Source organism: Rattus rattus, chromosome 13, assembly GCF_011064425.1.
Source record: "Rattus rattus isolate New Zealand chromosome 13, Rrattus_CSIRO_v1, whole genome shotgun sequence".
Lineage (NCBI taxonomy): Eukaryota > Metazoa > Chordata > Mammalia > Rodentia > Muridae > Rattus > Rattus rattus.
The window spans coordinates 68,794,220-68,817,694 of record NC_046166.1 but is presented as its reverse complement, the minus strand read 5'-3'; the positions used below and the strand labels follow the sequence as shown (position 1 = coordinate 68,817,694).

Sequence of the window (23,475 nt, the reverse complement as noted above, 5' to 3'; positions counted from 1 at the left end):
GCCGTGCTGTGGAATTATAGCTCAGGTCCACCTGTATCTCCAGCCTCTACACCCAACACATACACATGTAATTATACAGAAAAAGAAAGTCTTTTAGAATTGACCAACTTGGGGGGAAAAAAAGACCAATAAAGATGCTTAGCGTCCTACAAGATCAAATAGTCAGCTGAAGTTTAGCTCTTTCTTCAAAAAAACATAAACACACCTTCTTTGTCAGTATACAAATCTCATTTCATCTTTAATAAATGCTAAAACCCTCTGTCTACCAGCTGACCGGTTTGGAATAAATTTCTCTATGGTTCATCATCAACACAAGTGCAATTTGTATTCTTACGGAAGTGAAGAAGTCCCTTTCAACTGCAGTTTATTAACATTTTAAACAATATCTCAACATAACCATTAGAATCGTATTTCCTTTTAAAGTTATTCTAAAATAAAAAAGTCGTCTAGGATTCACACCTGCAAGCTTGCTGGTTATTGAGCATATGATTTTAGTCCTCTCTTGGTAAGGATTTATCTCCTCTCAGGAAAGGAACCTAGGGTCTGCTTAAGTAGAGTCCACCCAGACCTCCAGCCCACAGGAAGCAGCATCAGAGACAAGGGGCAGCAGATGTCTGGTCTAAGTGGGCATCCTTGGTCAATTATCATGGCTTCCAAGCCAGGAGGACATAGAGCTGCGGAATCCATCCTCGTGCACTCATCTGCCCAGCATGAGCTGCCAACATGAGGTACCATCTCAGACCGGTATACGGGTGGGATGGGGTGTAGTTCAAAATGCCTGGGAGGACATGAATGGCACAGGATCACCTCACAAGTGGCATCCATTTCCACAGCCACCATCGCCCTGGACACTTCATGGACAACATGCCATATGACCTCTGAGTACCAAGTCTCAGGCACTGGGTCTTCAGTATATGAAGAGAAAGGAGAGCCCAGGCAGCTCAGCCATGATTTTAAGAAGCTTCTGGAAGAGTCCACGTGCAGATTCATCGCCAGACTTCGAGGAGAGGCCTGGTCAGAGGAGGCTCACTTCAGGGAATCTCATGGGACAGCTCCCCTCTTACACAGCATGAGTCGGATTTTAAATGAACCAACAAAACATCTAATTATTTATTCTTAATGCCCGGAAGCTGGAAATACTTAGAGTACTGGCTCCATTCCTGACAGTCATTGGAATTTAATTGCTTGGGGGGAAGGGGGTAGCAATGTGGTACACGAAGTCTTACGGGCTTAAAAAAATATCCTGGGGACTGTCTGGTCTGGCATGTGTGAGCAAACAACACTCACCATCGCAACAGGAGCCAACCAAAGCACTTGAGAGTAGGAACGAGATGTAACCTGACCGTGACCTATGGGCTACCTTCCTTTCACACCTCCCCCAAGGCTGCATGCAGGAAAGATGAACCACAAAGGCACAGACAGGCAGAGCCGAGAGTTCCCAGGGCAATAGTAGAATCTGGCAAACATCCTGCGGGATGATGGAGAAAGATGGCCCCACTACCCAGTGCACAGCAGACACCCTTCCATCTGAGGTGGGTGCTGTAAGGGAAACAGAGAGGTCCAGCATCTTGCCCCTGTCAGGTTTGAGGATGACTGTATTCAGGGCGTGTGCTGCTGCTGCTGGCTCTCTCCAAGCCCACTCTTCTGACCTGGACCTAGTCAGTTTTACTCAGCACCAAAGGTGTGAAAGGCTCAGTTAGCATCACCCCTGTTCACACCTGTCTCTGGAAGATACCCATGGGGATGCGCCTTGGGGCTGTCAGGCTCTTTATTTTGAATGGTGTATAGTCCCTCCCTCCATGATTACAGTCCTGGTCAGTTTCAGGGCCTCATGAAGCATGAAGCACTTCCGGTTACCACACCTTTGCTGATTTCACTGACTTCACTGATATAGAGTTCATAAACACTTAAGTAGGGAAACACACGGGGGGGGGGTAGGGTTACTGCCAAACACCCATCTACTAGATGCCAGAAAGGTATTTTGAATTTCATTTTTTTTCATCCTTTTAGAAAATGTCCGTGGACAGCCTAGTGTATAAATCCCTGTTTGAATGGGGGCGGGGTAGGCCTGCAAATCCTAATGTGGGAGCTGAAAACTGATCCACTCCCTATCCAGAGCCAGGGTAATGGAGGCTGGGCCAGTGGAGAAAGCCCCGAGGCCCCATCCTGGTCAGCCTTCTGTCTTTTCTCCACCCACGAGTAAATGGAGACACACTAAGAGACCTCAAGAGTTACATATTTGAGGACAAACTGAAATTAATAACATAATGAAAATGATCTCAGCCCCAAGATGGTCTATTTCTATTGTAACCAACAGAAATGAAGGATTAACTCCAGCAGTTTGTAGCTTTCTGCCCGGGTTGATGCCTGGCTACAGAACAAGAAGGAAGGTTTTTTTTTACAGCTTTGGTGTTGAACTCAGAAGGGCTGGTGGTATAAATTGGCCAAGACTATCAAAGCCGAGAAGAAAGCAAATGTTCAAGTCCTCTGTTCTCTGAAATCTGGCCATCGGTAATTTGCATAAAGCTGTTAAAAGAAGCTTTTACCCCGGGACCAACCCGATTTGACAGGCACCCCACCCCCACCCCGTGTTACCCCAGGCTGCCCACGTAAGAGGGAAAAGCCTGACTAGATACCAGTCCGCTTCACCATCCAGAACTTTCTTAAGATTCTAAACTCTATCCAGATGTGGGAAATAGAGTTTTAATCACTATGTGTCACATGGCTTCTTAGATGCTCAGCAGGACCAGGATGCCCTGCTGGAGGTCGAACAGCCAAGTGCGCCCTAAGTGGGACAGAGCTTGTGACAGACACTTGTTTCAGGTGCTTTTCCGGGTTTAGGGAGGGCTCAACGGGTCGTGTCCGCGGTATGCAGCGGGGTCCCTTTACTGGAGTGCCCTGTGTGCCTTGGAGCTGCGGTCAAGGCCCGAGGCTACCAAGAGCGAGCTCCCAGCTTCTGTTCACTCGGCCTGGAATGGGTTAAGTGCGGAGGCGCAGGAGCTGCTGCGGGCAGGCGCTGGGCACAGTGCGCACGAGATCCGCGGAGGACTGGCTCAGCTGCAGCCCTTACCGACGGACCTCCAAGCCTGAGGCGGCGGGCAGGGACCGCGAGGTGCACGCGCGCCCGGGCCGTAGGCGGCCTCCCAGCTCGCGCTCCCTCTAAGCGCAGGGCACACGCAGGAGTAATCGGCTGCTGCCAACCCAGTGGTTGGCGCGCGTGCGGAGGAGCCCGGCGCGCTCCCGGCATCGGGAAAGCGCGCAGCATCCCAGCGCTCGCACAGGTGCGTGGAGGGTTCGCTCGCCCCGGGGGCGCTCCCACAGGTGCGCGCGAATGGTCGCGTGCGCATGCGCGTCACAGACCCCCCACGCCCCCCGGCCAGGCTGCGAGTCCTGGGCTCCGGTGGGTTGCAGGAGTGGAGGGAGAGCGTCAGGCTGCGAGCGTAGAGGTAGGGAGCCCGGGCGCGGCCTGCCTGATTCCCAACGATGGAGGAACCTTGGGGGTGGTCGGCAGGGATGCTGCTCTTGGAGGGCAGTGGGGACTGACTCGGGGTTCCGGGGACCGGGTTGCTGTAAGACAAGCTCCGGGCGGGGCGTGGGAGGACGACCGGCGACAGTGAGTCGCCCGCGCGGGCCCCTCCCTGGCATGGGTCCGGCTGCTCCTCTCCTGTCTGTGGCTCTGGGTTCTTAATTGGGGGGCTCAGGGACTGGGCGCTAACTAGCTCGGAATATGGACATGGTTTGGAGGACCCGATCGGGGACCCCCCTTGACGCCACGGATAGTCTGTGGGATGCGTGGGCCGTGACACAGTCACAGTATTGGTTCAGGGAGCCTTGGCTCATAGAGCCAGACGGCGGGTCGGGGATGCCTGGTGGCCTGCGCGGGTACGTGCCTGACAGCACGGTGGGGAGGGGGGTGGAAGGAGGGAAGCGCGCTGCATTTAAATTAGGATTGAGTGTGCGGCTCGCCTTCGTCCTGGGAAGAGGCTGGGAGTGGAGCCCAAGCCTTCCTGGAACCTTGCCATCCCCGCCCGCTGTGCGGCTGGGACAGCTCCCTCCAGGGCAGTGGGGGCAGGTCCTGCCGAGTTCCCCTCTCTTGGCCCGCTGCACCTGTAGCGTTAGACAGGAGGGTTTTCACACCAACATTATTTAGCTTTCCTAAAGAACTACTTCTTTTTACCCCCGCTAGTGTCTATCCCAGGGACAGGGAAAATGAGCTCTTTTCCTTCCACTCACCCCACTCGGGAGCTTATCTAGAAGTCCCCAGCACCTTTCAGCACCAAGGGAAGAGTCCGTGATTCCCCGTGGGTTCCCAGCACCCTACTCCTTCCCCCTGAATTACAGTTACTCGGTCTCTAATTAGTAACCCCCAAGGCTGTTCATCCCCGTAAGCCTTTCATCCTGAGCGGTTCCTATTATTAGAAATGCCCCCCCCAACCCCCAGCTCTGCCAGGCAGAAGGAAGCTTTCCCGGGTACCAGAGTTGCTGGGAAAAACCAGCATCACCCTCTGATTGACTAGGCGCTCCAACGCTCCCTTCCAGTGAAAGTCAGCTAAGGTACTGATGAGATTAAAAAGTCTTCAGAGCTTTTCATATCAACTGTGAGAAGTGGCTCTCATCACATTATTAGAAAAATACAAAGGAGAAATACTTCCAACATTTTGTTTACAGCATGTGAGGTCATCTCTGGTTTAGGAGGAGGGAGAGCATTACATGTGTCTTTTTGCATCAGCCCTTCCCAGAAATACCATTTTGGGGGCCATTATGCCTTGTGTCTAGATCTGTGGGTCCCAGCCTGGGTCACATCACCACTTTGTTCCCCTGAGATCTTCCGTGGTCCCTGATGAGGTCCCTGCAGTCACAGCATGAACAAAGGGACTTGATGGTGTCCCCCTCCTTGCAACGCACTCTCCTGAGCCCAGTAGCTCTCCCTTTTGCCAGTTCATGTTTCAGATGTTTCCCAAACACCAACGGCATAGATTACTGTGTAACAACAGCTCGGTGCAAATCTGGATCCACTTAGGCAGTTACACTGATTCTCTGGACCGCCCTGCACCGAGGCTGTGGTCAGAACAGACGGTGTCAACTGGGCATCAGGACTGCGTGGAGCAGAATAGGCTGCCTCCAGTGGAAACCAGCCCAGTCTCCCACAAGCCCCTGTAATCCTGGGATGTTTGCCCTATTCTGGAAGCCACGGACTGCTGTCTCACTAAACAGCCTTGGTGTTTAGCTTCTCTCTCGAAATTATTGTGGTTGTATGCCAAGAGTGTGAGTGCCGGCAAATGTTTGCAGAATACTTACAGTGAGCAACTTTTATAATAAAAAGCAAACTTCTAGGAGTTTACACTCTGGGAACACTTTGGCTCCTGCTAGACATAATATCCTAATTAAATATTGCCTTGGAAACTGAAGCTACTTCGGGTCAGTCCTGACAGTACTGTTCAAATGGCTGGACACTCTTTTTCCTTCAGCGATGTTTGTTGATGTCCGCTGCGAGTATGGTGCAGTCTTCGGTGTTAGGTACAGAATTATGGGTAACAGACCTGGTCTCCCTGCCTGTGCATCTTCGACTCAAAATGAGAGAAAGTAGGAAGCATTCCTTCCCAATACTTGTATGACGTCTCTGAGGGGAGTGTGTATACATCCCATAAATATACATAACAGAGGCTCCTTGCATGGCAAGGGGGTTGGTATGGCGCATCATCGGCAGGGGCTTCATGTGCAAAGGCCCTGTGGTATGAAACAGATCACTGGAGAAGGCCAGAGAGGAGCCCTTGGAGAGCCTGCCTTGGGTCTGTGGTTTCATTTCAGTTCATATACAGCAATGAAGCTCCACACTGGGAGGCTGGGCGGAGTTACGTGTGGTTCAGTTTTACAGAACTGAGATCCTGCATCAGAGGGAAATCCAGAAGTTGGGCAGTGTGGATAAGATGCTCCGTAAATAAAAAGCCTTGCAGGACAGTTGGCGTCGTCGTTGTCTTAGTTAAGAAGTCTTAGAGCCGTGCAGCCTTGGCTTCTGTCTTCACGGTATCTGGGACCTGTGAGCCACACTCAGCTCTTGCTGGGGTGGCCGTCTCTGCACAGAGTTGGACAAACGCTTCTAGATGCACCGGTGAGCGTAACCATTTAAAACACAAATCCTGTGAGAATGGGCCCTTGTTTACTCCCCACCACCATCGGATGCAGACCTCAATTCTAGCATCAAAACTCCAGTTCAGGTCCTCAGGGCTGAGAGAACTTGATGCCTTGAACAATAGCGTTCATGCATTTTGCTTTCGGCCGCGCAGTCTCAGGGGTGTCATGTCTGCCGATCAGTGCCAGATGTGGCAGCCTAAAGGCAGGGCCCGAGTCACTTCTGGCATGGCTGGACAAAGGCAGCTAGGCCTCTTAGTTATCTCTGTGCGTCAGCTCCTTCCCTGGTGAATGGTGGGCTGTGAGGAGCATAGAGTCCTGTGGAAGCTGCACCCCTTTTCCTGAGGAGCCTTCAAAGTCACAGTGTCATTCTCGCCACGGACCCCGCCTGCTGACTGAAGGAGAGATGGAACTCACCACTCAAGGTGCTCTGTCACCCCATACCTCAGGGAGAGTACTGAGGAGGTCACATCTAAGAGGTGTCTTTGTAAAGTATCACCCGTCACAGTCAGACCTCCTACTGCTAATTCAACCCTTGCCACCACCATGAGATAAGGGTAAAAAAATACATCTCAATATATTTTTTGAGGTACCACAGCGAGTACAGTACAGGGTCATTGTGGGTCATGTCTGCATTCCTCAAACAGCATGAGTGTCATAGTGTGAGTATATGTGTGCACTCGTGAGAGAGAGAGAGAGAGAGACAGACAGACAGAGACAGACAGAGACAGACAGAGAGAGAGACAAAGAGAGAGACAGAGAGAGAGAGAGATAGTGCCAAGAAGTTTAAAGGGAGAGGGATTTATTCTGGCTCAGGATTTGATCTGGCCGGTTGGGTCCCATTCAGTCCAGAAGCAGCGAGAAGATGAATGTTGCTGCCCCAGCCTGCTTTCTTCAATTTCAGCATAAAGATGGTGCCTCCCACATTCAGGGTGGCTCGTCCCTTCAGAGGTACATCTTCTAGATAATTCCAAATCCAGTTAGGTTGACAATGAAGATGAACCATGCAGCAGGCTGGGGCTCCAGGTCCTGAGCTTTGAATGTGATTTTTCTCCAACACCTATACGGAGGCGTGGTCCCAGTTATGGTTAGGGTATAGAGTCTCCCCTCAAAGGCTGTCCTGGGGGCTTGGTTCCTAATGGCACATACTTGGTCATTCGGAGGTTGGTGCTGCTCTCGTGCAAGCTCTTATAGGACTTGGTTCATCATGAGTGCACCCCTCACGTTTTGCATCTTGTGTAGGGATCACTTGCCCTGTGCTTTTGGCTATTCCCTGAAGCAGCAACCAAGATCTGTGCCAACAGCCCTGCAGACAGCCGGCGCCATGCCCTTGGCCTTTCCCATCCTCAGAGATAAACAATTTTTCCAGGTTTTATAAACTTCCCAGCTCAGGTGTTCAGCTACAGTCACAGGAAGTGTGCTAGCCTACCACAAAGAGGTGGCGGTGCGGTGTGAGCCTGGAGTCTGGGTTCTCTTTCCCTCAGACACCTCCATCTCCTTCTCCTAAGCATGCAATGACCGGGTAAGGCGCTCCTCAGAGAACAGAGGGCATCTTCATTACTCAATCTGCTCACCTTGTGCTAGTGTTGTCTCAAAAGTGCTTCAGGTGACAGTAAGACTGGTGTTGGACCAAACATCCAGATAGCATGGCACACCTGCAGGAATGATGAAAGGAACCATTTCCCATCTCATAGCCTTTCTTCCAGCTACTCTGAGGTAACCAGGCACAAGCTAGCAGTGCCTCTGTTCTACCCCACAGTACCCTCAGAGCCTAGCATGCTGCTTCATCTTGTACCAAATCCCTCTCCTTTAAGCGGAGCTGGCTACATCTCACCCAATCCAATTTCCCATTGTCTTGAAATGCCCTGAGTTTCCAGCAGTCTCTGGGGATCCGTGCCGCTGGGCAAAAGCCCCATCCGAACATCCCAGCTGTCCAAAGTGCTTCCTTTGCTCAGACTTCTGCAAGGCCGCTGCCAACACAGAGCTTACAGTTCCTAGCTCTGCAGGAAAGGAACCACAGAGCCCTGTGCTTCTCGTCCCTGTTTTCCAACTCAGTGAGGTAGGATCACAGTAACCACAGAGCAGGCTCCTACAGCAGACTTGCCAAACACTGGAGTTTAAGGGAGGGCACAAAGAGAAGGATAAGATGGCCAGGACCACAAACCACCAAACATCGAAGGAAAGTCTAGAGGAAACTTTACCCATTAGCTCTTACCTCATGCATAATGTCGGTTAAGTTCTCCAAAAGAGCCCATGGCAGCTGCTTTCCAGATAGGATTCTACTGACACTGTCTGTGAGAGACAGGCTTCACCTCTAAGGGTAAGGCATGAAGTGAGGGGCAGAGAGTTCTACTGTGCTAAAGGACCCATGGGACCATGGGTGGCTGTGTTTGTGTCCAATGAAACAAGCTAAGTTGGGACCTTTATGACCAGACAAAGACACTCTGTGTTGCAGAAGCACATTCGATGACGGTAATTAGAACAGTAGTGTCAATCAGGGTGACCGTTGCCGTGGTGAAACGCCATGATCAAAAGCAGCTTGGGGGAGGGAAAAGGACTTATCTGACTTACACTTCCCTGTCACCGACTGTTCATCATTGAAGGGTGTCAGGTCAGGAACTCAAGAGACAGGAACCCGGGGTGGGGGTGCGGCAGGAGCTCATGCAGAGGCCATGGAGGAGTGCTGCTTACTGGCTTGCTTTTCATGGCTTACTTAGCCTGCTTAAAGAACCCAGGACCACCAGCCCAGGCTGGCACTGCCCACAGCGGACTGGGTCATTTCCATCAGTTGTTAATAAAGGAAAATGCTGTACCGGCTTGCCTACATCCCGATCTTACGGTGGCATATTCTCAGTTAGTTCCCTCCTCTGATGACTGTAGCGGGTGTCAAATGGATATAAAACCAGCCAGCACAAATCATAGCAACAATAATAATACAGAGATCAGTGCATCAGACAGGCAGTGTTAAGTCGCCCACACTCACTTGTTTTGGCCAGGTGTTGTTTGGAAGATTGACAGAGCAGGCAGCTGGCATAGCAAGGTGCCCAGAGCTAGCTGGAGACCACTGCTTGCCTTAGTTAATGTCTGTGACCTCCCCATCCCAAAGGAGAGGGACACCTGGAACTCTACCCTAAGACTCAGCCTGCTCCTTTCCACATACCGTCTATCTTGACGCCTTCTCTGCTGCTCTCTGATAAAGTATGACGGTCTTAGGAGTGCCTGGAATATGCTCTCAGGCCCGGGAATGTATAACCTATATAAATGAAAAGTGCCTGTGTAAAAATGTGGTACATCTACACAATGGAATATTACTCAGATATCAAAAACAACGACTTTATGAAATTCGTAGGCAAATGGTTGGAACTGGAAAATATCATCCTGAGTGAGGTAACCCAATCACAGAAAAACACACATGGTATGCACTCATTGATAAGTGGCTATTAGCCCAAATGCTTGAATTACCCTAGATGCCTAGAACAAATGAAACTCAAGATGGATGATCAAAATGTGAATGTTTCACTCCTTCTTTAAAAGGGGAACAAGAATACCCTTGGCAGGGAATAGAGAGGCAAAGATTAAAACAGAGACTGAAGGAACACCCATTCAGAGCCTGCCCCACATGTGGCCCATACATATACAGCCATCCAATTAGACAAGATGGATGAAGCAAAGAAGTGCAGGCCGACAGGAGCCGGATGTAGATCGTTCCTGAGAGACACAGCCAGAATACAGCAAATACAGAGGCGAATGCCAGCAGCAAACCACTGAACTGAGAACGGGACCCCCGTTGAAGGATTCAGAGAAAGAACTGGAAGAGCTTGAAGAAGCTCGAGACCCCTTATGAACAACAATGCCAAGCAACCAGAGCTTCCAGGGACTAAGCCACTACCTAAAGACTATACATGGACTGACCCTGGACTCTGACCTCATAGGTAGCAATGAATATTCTAGTAAGATCACCAGTGGAAGGGGAAGCCCTTGGTCCTGCTAAGACTGCAACCCCCAGTGAACTAGATTGTTGGGGGGAGGGCAGCAATGGGGGGAGGATGGGGAGGGGAATACCCATAAGGAAGGGGAGGGATTAGGGGGATGTTTGCCGGGAAACCAGGAAAAGGAATAACACTCGAAATGTAAATAAGAAATACTCAAGTTAATAAAAAAAAAAAAACCTCTTAAAAAAAAAAAAAGAAAAGTGCCTGTGTAATATTCCTGAGACCCTCTCAGAGAGAAGGTGTTGATGTCTTATAGGCAGGCTACCAGCATGAGCTGGAAGGGTATCGGGCCTCCACCCACGTGACCTTCAGCCGCAATGGGAGGTAATAATCCTAAGAGCACAGCCTCCTCAGTTGTGCCGGGGTTGTGTCACAGCCACTCCTTACCCGGTACTTTACCCTGGTCAGGTACACTTGGGGAGCTTCCGGCTCCTAGAGGGTATCAGTGTTGGAGTGTGGGGAGAGGCCTCCCATGACACAGCCCTCCGAGGTCACACCAGTCACAGCAGAGGTGCAGCCTCACCATTCCAGGGCGGCCAGGAGGTCTTGCTAAGTACTGGCCCAAGTGGGAGCTCCTGAATGTGCCGTAAAGCAGCCTTTAAACCCTCACGTCAGGAGAAATGAAACAAAGATGAATGCTGGCCACCCCTGAGAAGCCAGCGAGGGTGGAAACATCGGAACTCATGGTTCAAACTCATCCTGGGGCCTAATTGTAGGCAGAGTTTGCAGCCACAGGTGTCTTCACCTCCTGGTCCTTGGGACAGGAAGTGGCCTTCTTGTTCTTACCCATCAGACCACAGGTTCTACCACAGCAGTGGCTAAGCCGTGTCAGCGAAGAGAACCCTGCCGAGCTTTGCTCTGCTTCACACCCAGTCACCTAGTGACCTAGACTTTCATTTAACCACACCCAGTGCCCCACCTTGGTCTTCCTATTCGGTCTCATCAGACTCAGGCCTCCTATCTTCCTGACATCCAAACAGGATGTGAGGCTTTGCACGATAAATGTGATGAAAAGACTCATGTGTTTCCTCTGGACCTGAAGCAGTTAACACTTGCTGTTCAGGCCGAACCGGAAGCTCCAGTTCCATAACATCCTATGCTGGAGAACCGAACGGACAGTTCTCACGATGTAGGCACAATGGGTGAGAAGAGCCATGAAGCAGGAGGCCGGCTGGGGGGGGGGGTCCCAGCCGTTTGTTCTGCCTCTCTGATTGAAGACACAGTTTGGGACCTGCCTATGGTTGGGCAGCTCTCAGCCTGCTGCCACTGTGTGTGACCTTGCCTAAGTTTAACCCCTATAAAGCCAAGAGCTTAGAGCTTCAGAGATCACACCCGTGAGTGTTCGTTTTGATTTCCCTTATTTCATTTGCCTGGAACATGAGCAACCACATCAGTCACTCACCTGTCCTGTTCAAGAGCATGGGATCCAACTGAGACCTGTTGCCTGGTGACAATCTCACTTCGTCTGGGATTTTTGCACCTTGCGTTTAGTGTAAGCCGGCTCGCTCCCTTGAAAAGTCTCCTACTGAAGTGTTCAGAGCAGCAGATTATAAACTAAAAGACTTTAGGTAAACAGCAAGTAATGAGAAAGGAGACACTCCAGTTTCCGAGACTGAACGGTTATTGTTGGGCCTTTGATGTTCACCCCTTCTGAGAAAGCCCAGAGCACAAAGCCGGAGGAAACGCCCCTGTACTTCATAAGCGCACAAAAGACCCATCTCACCCCCCTTCCTGTGTTTACCACTTTATAATGGTAGGCGGCCCTTTTATATTTTATAAGGCATGTAAATGGCATTATAGAGTGACATCCGGAAAGCTGTACAAAGCTGGGCTTGTGTTTGTGGGATTCACACTGATTGGCTTGCCCAGACGTTAGCTCGTTGATTCCAAGGTGAAGGTAACAGTGTTGCAAAGTAAGAATCAAAACCTTTTACCTTTTGCCCACATCTCAAAGGACTAAGCAGGCGGCTCCACGCCCTCACAGCACACAGCACAGGCTGCTTTCCTTTGAAAGCCACTGATGGTCCGGCTTCTAACCAAGGTGACATAACAGTGGCCACTCAAGATCCTGCTGCCCCACTGCTGAGGTCCCCTACCGTTCCATCTGAGCCAGACTTACTCACAAAGCCTTACCCCACCCCCTGCCCCCCCAGGCTCCCTCTGGGGAGTCAATTTCACATTCTCTGAGCACAGCATCTGGACCGGAAGTCAGGTTCTGTCATGATGTCTTAGGTCTTGTGTCCCCTCTTAGCTGATCATGGCATCTGATTCTACTGGAACATGTGCCAGCTCTGTCTGTCTCCTCCTGATACAGTCCCTGGGGCTGAGGACTGCCCCATTCTGGTGTTCATTCCTGTGTACTCAGCACAGGGCAGGTGCCTGCTAATCACCACCAGGAAGTATTTTCTAGCGCTGGAGCATCAGTCAGAGCCTGAGTGGATAGATGGTGGGCAAAGCTGCAGGTTCATCAGCCCGGCATTGTGAGCTGGCAGTGGGGAAACGTTCAGTTTTGATTCTGGGTTCTCAGAAGAGCTGACAATCAGGCTGAGGCAGGCATTGCCAGGGATTGGATGTTGAAGCCATAAATGTCAGCTAGTCTTACAGTCTGTACACCTTTTCCCCGGGTTGTAGTGATTCCGGGGGGGTTTGTGCTTTGTTTTTCTCCAACTTTGCTTGAGTCACCAAGAGGGGCAAACCCTTGGGATATTCCGTGTGCATCTGGACATGTGTTTTCATGTGCCCAGAGCACAGCTTGAGTCCTCTGACCTGCAGATGTTTTGAGTGAAGGAGCATTTAACGTCAACCCCTTTCTATCAATAATACAAGTCTGATCCCCATGGGTTTGTCTGCCTTGTACCAGGGATGGAGTTTTCCCTAAAGCCTACTGGGGCAAATGCTCTCTTTGTGCTGACCTAAGCCTCCCAGGACCTCAAGGTCTGCGCTGAGATTACCTTAACGAGGCTGTAAACAGAGTTCTGTGAGTGGTATTCCATCAGGGCCGAGGGAAATGATTTCTAGTATTGTTCCTGCACTTCGGCCAGGATGGAGGTGCAGGGGAATAAAAGGGGTGCTGAGAAACCCACGAGAGCTCAGAGGGTAAAAGAGCATCTGGGAGAGGAATTTAAGCATGGGTACTTTTTTGATGGAAAAACTTCAGAAAGATCAAACAAGGCCACTGACCCAGTGTTGTTTGTTTTTTTGTTTTTTGTTTTTTTTGGAGCTGAGGACCAAACCCAGGGCCTTGCGCTTGCGCTCTACCACTGAGCTAAATCTCCAACCCCACTGACCCAGTTTTTATACATTTGAGACTTTAGAGATAACGGCTTTTATGGGGCTCAGCGGTTAACAACACCAAATGCTCTTCCAGAGGTCCTGAGTTCAAATCCCAGCCACCACATGGTGGCTCACGACCATCTGTAATGAGATCCAATGCCCTCTTCTGGCGTGTCTGAAGACAGCCACAGGGTACTTATGTAAATAAATCAATTAAATCTTTTTTTAAAAAACGATATGGCTTTATGCTTTAAAGTCTGCAAGTTGTATGATTACAAAAGCCAAGTAGGTTTATTTCTGTGAATATGGAAAGGCACTGGGTGTGACAGCACACATCTGTGAATCCCAGCACTAGGGAAGAAGGGGGCTGTAGCTTGAGGCCAGACAAGGCGACCGCGCGGCAAGGTAAAGTTCAGCGTGTGCTGTAGAGCGAAGTCTTGTCTCAGGAGAGACGAAAGCAGAAGGACTCAGTGCCGTTATCAACAAGAGGCTGCCCTCTGCCTCGCCAGCACACAGCACGGCCACCAACCCCGAGAGAGGCCTATCATCTCACACACAACCCAAGGCGTGTCATGCACTGTAGGCCTCGGGACATTTCTATATGGGTGCTTATGAGCTATTTTTATAGCCCTCAGTAATGAAAGGGCTCAGATTTCAGGGTCCTGGTGGGTGGGTGGGCGGGGCACACTGAAGCGTCTTGTCCTTCCGTGCAAGAGATTTTTTAGCTATTAATGTCATAGGCATACAATATGGCAGGGAGTATAAGAAGTTCAGACCTGTGCATCTAACAAGGGGCCTCTCAGAGGTTTCACAGTGCATGAGGGGCCCATGCCACGTAGCTGAGGAGCAACCTGCAGCCCGTCCTTGGTGTCCAGGTGATTCTTGTCAACCTGTTGATTGCTCTGTCCGTTGGTTATGGGTGAGCCTCGGGTAGCCCTGGCGGTCGGTGAAAGGTGCTTGGCGAGCAGGTTCGAGGAAAGTCATAGTGTGGTGGCTGTCATTTCTTTATAGGGACTGTGAGGGGAAGCGGGGGATGACGGTGATGGGCTGCTGTATCTGAACATGACCTCTGTCACCCTACCCACACTCAGTTAACTTCATTTAGCTCCTTGCCAGGGATGGGCCGGTTACAGTGATCTTCCTCTTACTGGACTTCACACTTTCATGAGTGAGATGAAGGTGCATATTCGTCATCAGTACCACACACGGTGAAAACGAGCCCACGTCAGCATCCTCTGGCTGTTGTACCCGAGGCCAGCTGTGATTGGAGCAGGTGCCAAGCTTAAGGGATAAGAAGTTTGGCTCACAGGAGAATGGCCTTTGCTAAACAAAGTTGCCAGCCCAGACACACACACACACACACACACACACACACACACACACACACACACACACACACCCCTACCTCACATCCTTCCTTTCTTGCAAGGCCACCGTCTTGAGCTTGTGGGCACACACTATCTCAAGAGCTGCTGCTCGGAGGGAAAAGTGTGTGGCGAGTGGAAAGGCACTGGCCTGCATCTCATCTGCTGGCCCAAGGAACTGGGTTGTGTTTCTTGGCTCTTGACTATGAAGCACCAGGTATGGGGAGCAGAGATACTTTTCCCAGGGAACTTGGGGTCCTCCTGTAGGTGTGGGGGACACAGGCATGGTGTGGGAGAGACACGGGGGAAGTTTGTCTTTTGGTACATCCTGTCATTGAAGTTTGCCTCAGGTTTGTAAGTCCATCAACAAACATAGAGTGAGTTGGCTGTAATAAACTGAAAAGATTTTTTTTAAAACAACTGGCATTCTGGTAAAGCATGGCATTTAGTTTTGAATAAACCGATGCCCACATTAAGCACATAGCCCAGTGTCCACATTGGGGAGCCACACAATCCCATGCTTTTGATTCATATATAAATGGTAAATAAACGGACAAACAGACACTTAGTGTTGTTTACATACTTTTAAGGTCCAGAAGGTCATATTCTCACGGAGACAATGCTGTGTAAATTATGTATAATCAAGCCTTGTTATAGTGCATGATTTCCTGATTAGCTAAAAAGGAGGCTTTCTCTACCACCCATTCCCCCTTTCCCTGCTTTTGCGAGCTCCTTCCAACCCCTGTCCTGGGAGAGCTGCCCCTCTGAGGGGAGTCTGTCCTAAGGTCAAGAGCAGGCTTCCAGGGCTTCAATTACTGCACCATAATAGTGAGGGAGGCGCTCTGCAGGAGACAGCAAGGAATTCCTCAGCCCAGAGCCAGCCACAAAGCAGGGAAATTTCCACTTCCAAACCTCCATCTGGTTTAGAATTTCATGGGAATGGTCTTAGCAGAACTACAGCCGTCTGAGTCTTTTTCTTTATTCTGTTTGCTTAGACTTTCATAACTTCACAAGGCTGGTCTAGCTTACAGTTAATACTCCGATACGAGCATGGCTACTCCGATTGAGCAGCTAACGTTGCTTCCCTGAACACGGCTCTACATGAGAACAGGAGGGAAGTGGGTTCACATCAGCGTCAGAAAGCTCAGTCGCTCATTCCCACGGACAGCCTGTCAGGAAGCCATACCTGGGGCTTCTGTGTAAAAGTGAGTTGGCTGCTCTGTTTCCAGGCTAAGCCTCTGTAAGGGGTGCCTTGCTCCTCTGGGGGAAGTTTGATACCCCCAGCTCTTCTTTGAGATAGAGAGCTGTGCCGTCAACCTGAGCTCCCAGTTGCACTGCAGTTCTGAAGTGTGATCCCGGCTCTGGTGCGGGACAGCGTGATTGTCAGGTTGCTCATAGCCTGTTACCAGTCAGCTTCATACAGGTGTCACAGGGTGACAGGGGAGCTCTTGCTTGAGGAGGGAGCAGAGTGAGGCTACAGCTGTGTCATGCTCAGACCACAGGACTCAGCCCACCCACTCTGCTGTCCGTGCTAAGAGCAGCATGGGACACGGAGGAATTCAGTGTGATACTATTAAAGCCATCCTCTGGAAATGCGCTTCCACAAGGCCTGATGGTGGTGTGTGTGTTGGGACTAAGGGCATTGTCTGAGTTAGGGTTTTACTGCCGTGAACGGACACTAGACCAAAGCAACTCTTAAAAAGAACATTTAATTGGGGCTGGCTTACAGGTTCAGAGGTTCGGTCCATGATTGCAGGAACGTGGCAGCATCCAGGCAGGCATGGTGCAGGAGGACATCTTCATCTGGAGGCCGTTGGAGAAGACTGGCTTCTAGGCAGTTGGGATGAGGGTCTTAAAGCCCACACCCAGTGACACACGAACTCCAACCCTCCTAGCAGTACCACTCCCTGGGCTGAGCATATACAAACCACCACACGCATTAAGAGCACAGCAAGCATGCTTTTGTAGGTAACTGAATTTCCTTTCCCTGAATGAGTAGGAGGAGCTAGAGGGTTCGATCCCAGGCCCCATGAGCAGAGACAGGTCCCATAGGTGTGGGCCAGACCATCTCACTGCCTTAGCATAGCTTCGTCATGTAGACTGTGCTCCCTTATTGAACCTTCTTTGCGGCTTTAAACTGTTTCTATGGGATCTTCAAATGGCCAATCCCAAGCCTCCCTTTTAGAATCTTCTGTTGCTTGGTTCCCAGACTGTGAAGGAACGTAAAGATACCACGGGATTATCATCTGCACATTCTGGGGACTATCAAGCCAGGGGAACCCAGTTGTTCTGAGGCCACTTCCCAGGTCAGACGATCTAAAGTTGGTGGTCTGCTGCCTCTCCCAGAGGCATTGTGAAGAATGGGCTAGCCAGGGAGGCCAGCCCACCTTCTGTCTCATACAGTGAAGTTTCCAGACATTTCCACAGGAGACACGGCATGCCCTGCTTCTGACTTCAATTTCCTTCAGTGGCTAAGCCCGGAAGAAAAGCTCTACTACCTCTGGGGTGCTGGTGTACCTCTCTGTGTTTGCAGTCACCCTCACATCCTCATTGTAAGCTGCCCACCACTGTAACAAAATTGCTGCTTAAAGGGTCATGGTCCATTACACAGGGTAGGTGTGACAGCAGGGGCTCCGTCTATGGTGGTGACAGCCTGCCCGGGTTTTGTCTTGTCCTGGCAGATGAGAAAGCAGAAAGCTAGGTGGGAGAGAGATGGGCTATGACCCTGGAGCCATAACCCCAGCTCCTAAACAGATATATATCTCCGGGATAGCAATGAATGTGGCCCAAGTCAAACTCATAACTTAAACACGAGGGTTTAAAAGCAAACTTTTAGAGGGTGGGTTAACGTGTCCGTGCAGGTCTCGCAAAGGAACTCTGTAGATGGCAACATCCTGTCCCAGGGTCAAAAGGTTGGGCACGCCTGCCACTTCAGGCATCCACAGCCACCTCCAACACAGATCTAGCTGGGAACCATGTGTTCAAACATAAGCCTGCCCGAGAGGGACAGGTCACACTGAAACTGTATGGACACTGTGTAATGGTGTGCATGTAGAGTAGGTCATGAGATGTGCAAGGGAAGCAACTGAATGCTTCTTCTCCATTGCCTAGGGGGACAAGTGATTCTCTACTTAAGCACCAGGCCTGAGTCACCTCTGCTTTTCTTGTTCACCCTCTTCAGAAGGCTAGAGTACATCTGGACCACAATAACCTGCCCCTTAGATCGCCAGCAAGGCAGGGAGCCGTAGGCCAGTGCTGTTTGGCCGTTGCCTCTCTGAGGAAGAGACCTGACGCAGTAATGACCACAGGGGTAGCAGAGTGGAGCATCAGAATAGGATCCTTGCCTGAGGACCATTTCAAATATTTGACACGTTTTGGTATTTTTTTTTGCCTGTTTGTTTTTTGTTTTTGTTTGTTTGTTTGTTTTTGGTAATTGAATGAATCGTTGTCCAAAAAAGGCAAGGGGACGGCCAACACATTAATCAAGTCAACAAGGTTTTGTAGCCACCCTATGCTTCCTCAACCCGAGGCCTCGGTTCTAAACACAGCTCTACTGGGTTAAACCTTGGCACCCTGATAGCTGACTACTTCCAACTTATGGAACCAGCCACGTCGTCAGGTTTGCTGTGGTCAGAGTAATACCTGTTGCCTCTTTTGATAATACCTATTACCTGAACTGGGTTCTTTTTAGAGCTGAGCCTGGAGGAAGGCTGAGTAATTAATGTATTTCCTGTCCATCAAACTCCAGTGATGATCAGACGTGTGTGGGCACCAGACTGGAGTGCTAACTGCAACTGGCAGAGGGTCTGGGGTAAAAGCATTTTACTCAACAGTAAAACTCAAATCTTCCCTCTTTCCTTCTGCACACAGGGGCAAGGAGGTGGAGAGTGATGTGGGGACCTGACCGGGAAGGAAGCAGCAGAGGCTCCCGATGACAAATGAGGAAAACCTGGGTACACACACAGACGCTTCCTTTCCAGCCATTCACCCATAGGTGGAGTGCTTCCCTAGGTGGACAGTGTGGGTGGGAAGCTGCCACCCAGACACACACCTCAGCTGGATTCTCGGCTGCACAGCTGGAGTCTGTAGAACAGAGCGGAAGCTAAGGATTTAAGTGTGGCCACCGCCCCTGGAAGATTTGCTGGTCCTGGGTCTACAGTACTGTGATAGGAGGTGACTCAGTGGGTCCACCCAGAGTCCAAGGAAGCCCATGCTTGTGGCCCAGACACACTTAACCTCAGTTCTCCAAAGGAGCAATACAACGGAGCCTCAGCTCCGAGCAGTCGATGTGCAAACTGCAAAAAAACAAAGCAAAAACCAAACCCCTCTTTGCCACCAGGCTAATTGACCTCCGCCCCACGGACGTAGCCCGAGTTGAAGTTCCCCTTTCGAAAGTTCAGTGAGAGTTGGGGCGTTGAGAGGAGAGTGGGAAGGGCAAGGTGGGAGTGGCGTGAACAAGGGGTGGACACATGTGAAATCTGATCCAGTGCCAAGGAAAGGGTTTGTGCTGCCAGAGACCCCAGGGCAAAGCTCTACCTCCACCGGGCATGTGTGGCTCCTGAGCTGGCCGACTGCACACGACACAACCCACTCATGGAGAACTCGGTGGCGCCTTTCGTCCTCTACCCGGGGACTGAGCCCAGGACTCCGGGAGAGGACAGCCTGCCTCTGCCAGCCGAGGAAGAGGGCGCTGCATCCCCAGCGCAGACACCCTGCAGTCTCAGCGCCTCGCTGTGTTTCAGCTCCGGGGACGACTCCCCGCCGCAGTCTCGCGCCTCTGCCGCGGAGGGCTCCGAAGCCTCTCCGCCTTCTCTCCGCAGCGACCTGCGTGTGGTGGAGACGCAGTGGGATGTCAGCAGCGCGGCGTCCCCAGAGTCCCCGCAGGAGTGCGCGCGCCCGGAAGAGCCCGCGTCGCCGGAGGAGCCCCCTTCCCGCCGCGAGCACGCGCGTCCCGTGGAGCTCGAGTCTTTAGACGAGCTTGGGGAGCCTGTGCCTGTGCCGCCCGGGGTCGGGTCCGAGCACGGGGAGCCCGACTTGGTCATCGAGGTGGCGGGTCGCCGGTTGCGGGCTCATAAGGCGGTGTTGGCGGCGCGCAGCGACTACTTCCGCGCGCGTGCGTCGCGGGACGTGCTGCGGGTGCAAGGCGTGAGCTTCACTGCCCTGCGGCTGCTGCTGGCCGACGCGTACAGCGGGTGCATGGCGGGCGTGCGACCGGACAACGTGGCCGAGGTGGTGGCCGGCGCGCGCCGCCTCCAGCTGCCCGGCGCTGCGCAGCGCGCCACCGAGGCCATGGCGCCGCAGCTGAGCCTGGACAACTGCTACGAGGTGCTGAGCGCAGGCAAGCGGCAGCGGCTGAGCGAGCTGCGCGACGCCGCCTACCGCTTCATGAGCGACCACTATCTGGAGGTGCTGCGCGAGCCGGCCGTCTTCGGCCGCCTGTCCGGTGCAGAGCGTGATCTGCTGCTGCGGCGCCGCCTGGGTACGGGCCGCGCCTGTCTGCTGGCCGCTGCCCTGGGGACAACCGGGGAGCGCTCGGGCAGTCGACCGCAGAGTCCGTCCGGGGACGCAGAGTCGCGCGGGGATGCAGCGGTTTATTGCTACCAGGCGGAGGCCGGGGAGTGGCGGGAGCTGACTCGGCTGCCCGAGGGCGCGCCCGCGCGCGGCTGCGGACTCTGCGTGCTCTTCAACTACCTCTTCGTGGCGGGCGGTGTGGCTCCTGCGGGTCCCGATGGCCGCGCGCGCCCGTCGGACCAGGTGTTTTGCTACAACCCGGTCACCGACTGCTGGAGTACTGTGCGACCCCTGCGCCAGGCGCGCTCGCAGGTGCAGCTGCTGGCCCTGGACGGCCACCTATATGCGGTGGGCGGCGAGTGCCTGCTCAGCGTGGAGCGCTATGACCCTCGAGCTGACCGCTGGACCGCGGTGGCCCCGCTTCCCCGGGGCGCCTTCGCAGTGGCCCACGAGGCTGCCACCTGTAACGGCGAGATCTATGTGTCCGGGGGCTCACTCTTCTACCGCCTGCTCAAGTACGATCCCCGGCGCGATGAGTGGCAGGAGTGCCCATGCAGCAGCAGCCGAGAGCGCTCTGCCGACATGGTGGCCCTCGACGGCTTCCTCTATCGCTTTGACCTGTGTGGGAGCCGCGGTGACACTCAGGCTGCAACTGGTTCAGGTGGTGGGGTCAGCGTGTTCCGCTACCATTGCCTGGCCAAGCAGTGGAGCCAGTGTGCTGCACACCTGCGGCCCCCCGGCGCACCCGCAGGCCTACAGCCCTTTCGTTGTGTCGCCCTGGATGGTACCATCTACTGTGTGAGCCGCGCTGGGACCTGGCGTTTCGTGCCTTCTCAGGACACTGAGGCTGGCAGCGATATGGGACCTGGTGGCAGTTTTGAACCTGAGCCCCTGGGATCCCCGCTGGATGTCCGGGGTGTACTCTTTCCATTTGTGCTCAACCTGCCCGAGAAGCCGGACCGCGGGGAACAGGGTGCGGCCTAGGACAGGATCAGCTGGGCAGCTCCACTGTCCAGCACTTGTGGTGGTGGGGGGCTCCAAAGAGTGGGCTGGGCCCCACCCCCAGTAGGGGAGAGAGAGCAAAGAGGTCTCAGGAATGGAGGACGCGCACAGGCCAGGCTGCTGGCCACGCTGCATCGTGCAAACGCTTTGAGAGAAGAAGAAGCTTCAACTGGCACTGAAGACATTTTTGCAATGCTGTTTTAAGCCCCGCTTTGCAGTGCTGGATTCTGCTTTTGCTTCGCTTGTTTAGTTGGGGGGGTCATAGCTTAAAGTGTGGGAAGACAGATACAGAGAAGCCCATACCTAAGGGAAGAAGTAGAGGAGGCCAGGATAAAGTGGGACGCAGGTACAGACTCGGGTATAATGAGGAGCCTGCCCAGCCCCCTCCTTACCAGTGAGTGCAAGGTTCTCAAACCTGAATGGGGTCCTAAAGTAGGCCAGGTATCCTTGCAAACCACAGAGAGACGGTCAAACCCCGCTCTGAGGTTTAAGTCGATAACTTAGAAGATCTGCGCGACCTAACCGGGACCTAAAAAGTTCACCGTGTGTTCGCAAGTAGGCTCAGCTTCAAACAGTAACTTCTCAAGTACTGAAGGCAAAGGGTAGTTGACCAGTAGAGTTGCCTTTGTTGCTGACTGAACGGAAAAGGACCTCAGGTCAGGAGACCCTGATAGTTCTGCATGTTCACCCACTTTCTGGTCTTAGAATGGACCAGGGAGATTTTTTTTTTTCCTCCCTAGAACAGGAGGTTAAAATCATGTTTTGACAGTTGCACGCTTTGAACCCTCTCCTCGGTTGTTTTGAACGTATCTTCTGTGATTCTGAAGAGGGAGATTAATTTACAACCACCTCAAAGAAAGTGTGTGTGTGTGTGTGTGGGTGGGGGGGTGATATGCTATGGAGGAGGAAAAGGAGAAACACACCGTTTTGAGTGTAGTTTAGCAAGCAAGTGACATTCATTTAACTTCCTAAACACCCTACTAGAGTCCAAAGGAGACTCAGACTTAGGTTGCAAGGACCAAAACCAAGTCCGTTCATTTTCTCTTGTGTGTTAGGATGTTGTGCTTTTGAGAATATACAGGCAAGGATCCCTGTTTAAAGTTCAGGACAGAATGTGTGCTCCCAGATAACTGGTTTAGATTCCATACCTAACCCCGCTGTTTTATAACAGTGGGGGTCCCAAGTATTCATTGTTTCTGGAACATAAGAGGTAGCCCCGTGTTCACCGTGCCATCTCTGTAGAAATCACTGGTTAGCTGGGAACCAGGCTACACTTTATAGTCTGCTCTGAAAGGTCACGGTGAAGTGTGTTTAAAAACAGCCAGCTTGAATCTTCTGCATGACCCAGGGGAATGGAGTTTATAGTTCCTGTTTGTGTGTTCTGGTCTCTTTGTGCTTGTTCGTGGTTACTCATAAACCAAGAGAATGTCTTGGCCCCTTGGTTAATCATCTTAAGAAAAACAGACTTCCTATTGCCTGGTTTTATTGGTCCTTTTTGAGGGGCGTCCTAGGGAAAGGCTTGCAGATGAGCCAAGGGAGACAGTGCCTAGAGACACACCTTCATCGCTGAAGTACCAGACTTACAGAATACTGCCACGTGACGTTTGCCTAAGAAGCCGTCCCTCTGACATTCACTTTTGAAATTGGGCCTCTAGGGTGACATGTCCCCGGAGAGGGCAGATGTACGCCAGACAGGAGAGTCTTCCTGTGAGCATAGTGCCCCACAGAGCACAAACAAACCCCAAGGGAGTCAAAAGGATAAATGTACTTACTTGCAGCTCGTGAAAGGACATTAGTTCGTCGATCACGAATAGAGGTGTGGCCGCCCTGCATTTTGAGAACTTATAAAGTATCTTGTGTCCTGTTTATAAACAGAGACCCCCACTGAAAACAAATGCTACAGGCCCTGGCACATCTCAGCAACCATGCATTTTGTTCCTAGGATCTGGAAGACTTACTACCCATCTGTCTTAGATTCATTGTCCGTGATAAAAAGCAACTTAGGGGAGAGAAGTTTTATTCTGACTCAGAGTTTGGGTTGCAGCCCTCCATACTGTGGAAGTCCCAGGGCAGGGCTGTGAGGGGGTGGGTGCTTCTGTACCTGCAGTCAAGACACAGTTGATGCATACTGTCTATGGTGGTTTGCATATGCCCTGTCCCAGGGAATGGCACTGTTAGGAGGTGTGGCCTTGTTGGAGTGGGTG

The 23,475-nt window shown here is 51.9% G+C and overlaps 1 protein-coding gene across 1 annotated transcript; it reads left to right on the top strand.

Moving 5' to 3' along the window:
• The first annotated feature begins 18,289 nt into the window (after positions 1-18,289).
• Positions 18,290-22,745, top strand: Kbtbd11 (kelch repeat and BTB domain containing 11). Its single transcript, XM_032918967.1, has one exon. It carries the CDS (start codon positions 19,352-19,354, stop codon positions 21,251-21,253), a length of 1,902 nt encoding a protein of 633 aa, XP_032774858.1. The 5' UTR covers positions 18,290-19,351; the 3' UTR covers positions 21,254-22,745.
• The last annotated feature ends 730 nt before the right edge of the window (positions 22,746-23,475 follow it).

Coding starts and splice junctions, on each gene's coding strand:
- Kbtbd11 (XM_032918967.1), top strand. CDS start 19,352: ATGGAGAACTCGGTGGCGCCTTTCGTCCTCTACCCGGGGACTGAGCCC.